Source organism: Mus pahari, chromosome 1 (assembly GCF_900095145.1).
Source record: "Mus pahari chromosome 1, PAHARI_EIJ_v1.1, whole genome shotgun sequence".
Taxonomy (NCBI): Eukaryota; Metazoa; Chordata; class Mammalia; order Rodentia; family Muridae; genus Mus; species Mus pahari.
In genome coordinates, this window is record NC_034590.1 from 11,043,248 (window position 1) to 11,047,017 (window position 3,770).

General features: G+C 46.5%; 1 protein-coding gene across 1 annotated transcript in view; it reads right to left on the minus strand.

Moving 5' to 3' along the window:
• Window positions 1-2,002: 2,002 nt before the first annotated feature.
• Window positions 2,003-3,770, minus strand: part of Ccne1 (cyclin E1) — a 10,330-nt gene continuing 8,562 nt past the window's right edge. Inside the window, exons 9-12 of the mRNA XM_021201435.2 lie at window positions 3,477-3,611; window positions 3,262-3,373; window positions 3,007-3,164; window positions 2,003-2,658 (exon numbers count right to left, since the gene is read on the minus strand). Of these exons, the coding sequence (XP_021057094.1) occupies window positions 2,536-2,658; window positions 3,007-3,164; window positions 3,262-3,373; window positions 3,477-3,611 (528 nt within the window). The 3' untranslated portion in view covers window positions 2,003-2,535. The remainder of the gene's footprint in view (window positions 2,659-3,006; window positions 3,165-3,261; window positions 3,374-3,476; window positions 3,612-3,770) is intronic.

The window sequence follows — 3,770 nt, forward strand, 5'->3', positions numbered from 1 at the left end:
CACAAAACTGTCACCAGAAGATAGGGGGTGAGGGAGACTTGTCTCACTAGTGATTCCCTTGGTTTTATGATGGAGCCATGGAAATTACCATTTATTAAAGGTTTTATTCACTCATAAAGAACTGTCTTGTTAGCACAAATGATGGATTTGCTACGGAAATACTAGCACTTAATGCTAGGCATGGAGGTGCACACCTAAATTCCAGCACTAAAGAGGCTGAAACATGATTGATGTCAGTGTGGGTTACAGAGAGACTGTATCAAACGAATCACAAACATTACTGGCTTTTGTGTGTGTGTGTAGTCTTACTATACAGCCCAGGCTACCCTTGGACTCTTTTGTCTCAGCATTCTGAGTGCTAGGATTAGATGTGGGTCTCCACGCCTGGTGGCGCACGCCTTTAATCCCAGCACTCGGGAGGCAGAGGCAGGCGGATTTCTGAGTTCAAGGTCAGCCTGGTCCTGGCCTACAAAGCAAATCCCACGATAACTAAGGCTGTTACACAAACTGCCTTGAACAAAAGTGTTGTTTGAGTAATGCCACTGGGTATAGAGTTTCTTCTGTCTTTTCCTTGCATGTATGCCTGTGTACCACATGTATGCAATACTAAAGGAAACCAGAAAAGGCACTAGATCTCCTGAAACAAATTAGAGGTTAAGAGCTTGGGAATCAAACCTAGAAGAGCAGCCAGTGCTGTTAACCACCGAGACATCTCTCCAGCTAGGTTTCTTTCTTTCTTTCTAAACAATTTATTTATTTATTATATCTAAGTACACTGTAGCTATCTTCATACACACCACAACAGAGCATCAGATCTCATTACAGATGGTTGTGAGCCACCATGTGCTTGCTGGGAATTGAACTCAGGACCTCTTTAAGAGCGGTCAGTGCTCTTAACCGCTGAGCCATCTCTCCAGCCCTCCAGCTAGGTTTCTAATACATTTATTAGGAAGACTTAAAGCTTCCAGAGCTGGGCATGGTGGTGCACACCTTTAATCCCAGCACTCGGGAGGCAGAGGCAGGCGGATTTCTGAGTTCGAGGCCAGCCTGATCTACAGAGTGAGTTCCAGGACAGCCAAGGCTACACAGAGAAACCCTGTCTCGAAAAAAAAAAAAAAAATCAAAAACAAACAAAAAGCTTCCAGAGCTAGAAAAGCAATGTTAAAGAGTAGAATACCTCCAACTTTGCATAAATACAATATATATCTAAAATGGCTACCTTCTGTTCTATAGATTTCTGAAAACCAAGCTCAAATAAGTTGAAAATAAGTGCCATTTAGTTGCTCAGTCATCTTGCCCTGTGTGTACACACACACTGAAGCATTGTTAAAGTGAAAGAGTACCAATAAAGGTGATGGAAGTGCACATACAAGGTTTCGGATGCAGTGGCCAGCAGCAGGGCCATGAGATAACTGCAGTAAATGTTCTGACACTCACTTATGTCATTTAACTCTGCGTGACACTCCCATTCCCTTGTCTTGAGACAGGGCATTCCTAAGTGGCTTAGGGCCGTAGCCTAGAACTTTGGATTTTCCCACGAGACTAGGTATGTACCAGTGTGCCCAGGTTCATTTTCCTCTTAGAGGTAGTTTGAGGCTACTATGTTAAATTGTTTAAACAAAATGTCTTATATCCTTCATATTTGGGTAAGGGTGAAGACTATGCATTACAGCTCTATGACCTGTAATACTCTGGAGAGGACAGATGACACTAGTGAAACTCCCTGGGTTTCCACGAGCGCAGCTGAGACAGCTGACAATTCCAGTGTGAACAGCCGCCTGTGTAGGGCATTGTGGGTGAGAGCCTCATGGAAGCCCAGACTACATAGCAAGCTCACTGGCCAGGCAGAGGTAGTGGATTTCTGAGTTTGAAGCCAGCCTGGTCTACAGAGTGAGTTCCAGGACAGGCTATATAGAGAATTAGGAAACCAAGAGAACTTGGTAGACCAACTCTAAAAGGCAAGTCCTAGTTTCTGATACTAGACAGTTAAGAATAGTTGCTTCAAAGATAGTATTATCTTTATTAAAAATTGATAGACGTAGCAGCACTTACAAAATAAGAGTTCATGAAGGCAGGACATGCTGTCGGCTGACAGTGGAGAAGGGCAGCCTAGGCCAGGCTGTGGGTTCTGCATCCCACGCTTGCTCACAACCACTTGTNACAGCCTATCAACAGCAACCTACAACACCCGAGCAGAGGCCAGCAACCGCTATGGTGTGGCCTCCTTATTGTCAAGCTTGTGTCATCTGTGTGAAGAGTCCAGTGGGTCAAGCAGCACCCTCCTTAGCAGCTGCTGGAGCACGCGGTGGTGTTCTGGAGGTGGCTGGTGCACTTGACCCTATNGTTAAAACACCTAGCATTCAACATAAGCACTTCCATCCAAGGCATCTTGTAGACCCCTGCTGCTCCCTCCGGAAGAGATGCACCTCTCCACNGAGCATAGCATCTGCAGGGGCTCCTGACCTCCAAGGCAGCACAGGGAGCTCCAGGCAGCTGCTTCCANACCACTGTCTTTGGAGGCGATGGCAGGTTTGGTCATTCTGTCTCCTGCTCACTGCTCTGCTTCTTACTGCTGGGTGGGGGTGTCAGGACCACACTCGGAGGAGGAGAAATCCTATTCTGTTCTGACAATATGGCTTTCTTTGCTTGGGCTTTGTCCTACATAAGAGAGAAAGTTGTCAAAGTAAAACAAAGTATCATTTTACTTGCTGTATGTTTTAAATATGGAGGTAAGAGGGAGAAATAGCAAAAATTATAGTTAGGCTTGGTGGCAAACTTGTAATCCTACCACTTGGGAGCAGAGGTCAGACTTCTGAGTTCTAGGTCAGCCTGGGCTATGTCAGACCTGGTCTCAGTAAACAACCCCTCTTACCTAATGTCTATAGTGTTCGCATACTGAGACACAGAATCTATGGACTAGAAACATTCTTAATGGAATTAGAACTGGCTTTTCCTTAGGCAGTGTTGGTTAAGTGCTTGCCTGATGGGAGCAAGGGGGTTACTGACCAGCAAATCCAAGCTGTTGGTGTGGGTCTGGATGTTGTGGGAGTCTTCCATGGGAACTCCCCGGAAGTGCTTGAGCTTGGAACTTCCCATCTCCCGGATAACCATGGCGAACGGAACCATCCATTTGACACACTTCTCTATGTCACACCACTGATAACCTGCCAGTAAAGAAGTCAGAGGCTCAGTCCGCAGCTGATAGCTGGCTTGTACCTTGAAGATACCTTGTCTATGAACTCACAGGAAAACCCAACATACCTGAGACCTTCTGCATCAACTCCAACGAGGAGAAATGATACAAAGCAGAAGCAGCGAGGACACCATAAGGAAATTCTAAGCAGCCAACATCCAGGACGCACAGGTCTAGAAGCTAAGGAAGACAGGAGCACTAAGACAAGATGCCACATGAAGCTTCTAGAAGCCCCTGAGCTGTGGTGTGCCACACAGACACAGCAAGCAAAAGGCCCACATACCTCTGCGATCTGCACGAAGACCTGCTGTGGGTACTGAGGCATCAGCACCTCGCCGGTGTCGTTGACATAGGCCACTTGGACATACACATTCAGCCAGGACACAATGGTCAGAGGGCTTAAACGCCACTTAAGGGCCTAAGGGAAAGAAGTGTGTCAGTTGTGAAAGCTCAGCTGTAGTCCCTGCCACATGGCTAGTTGGATAAGATCCACTGTGGTGGTGGGCACACCACACCTTGCACAGGAAAGACACTCTCTCTCTCTCTCTCTCTCTCTCTCTCTCTCTCTCTCTCTCTC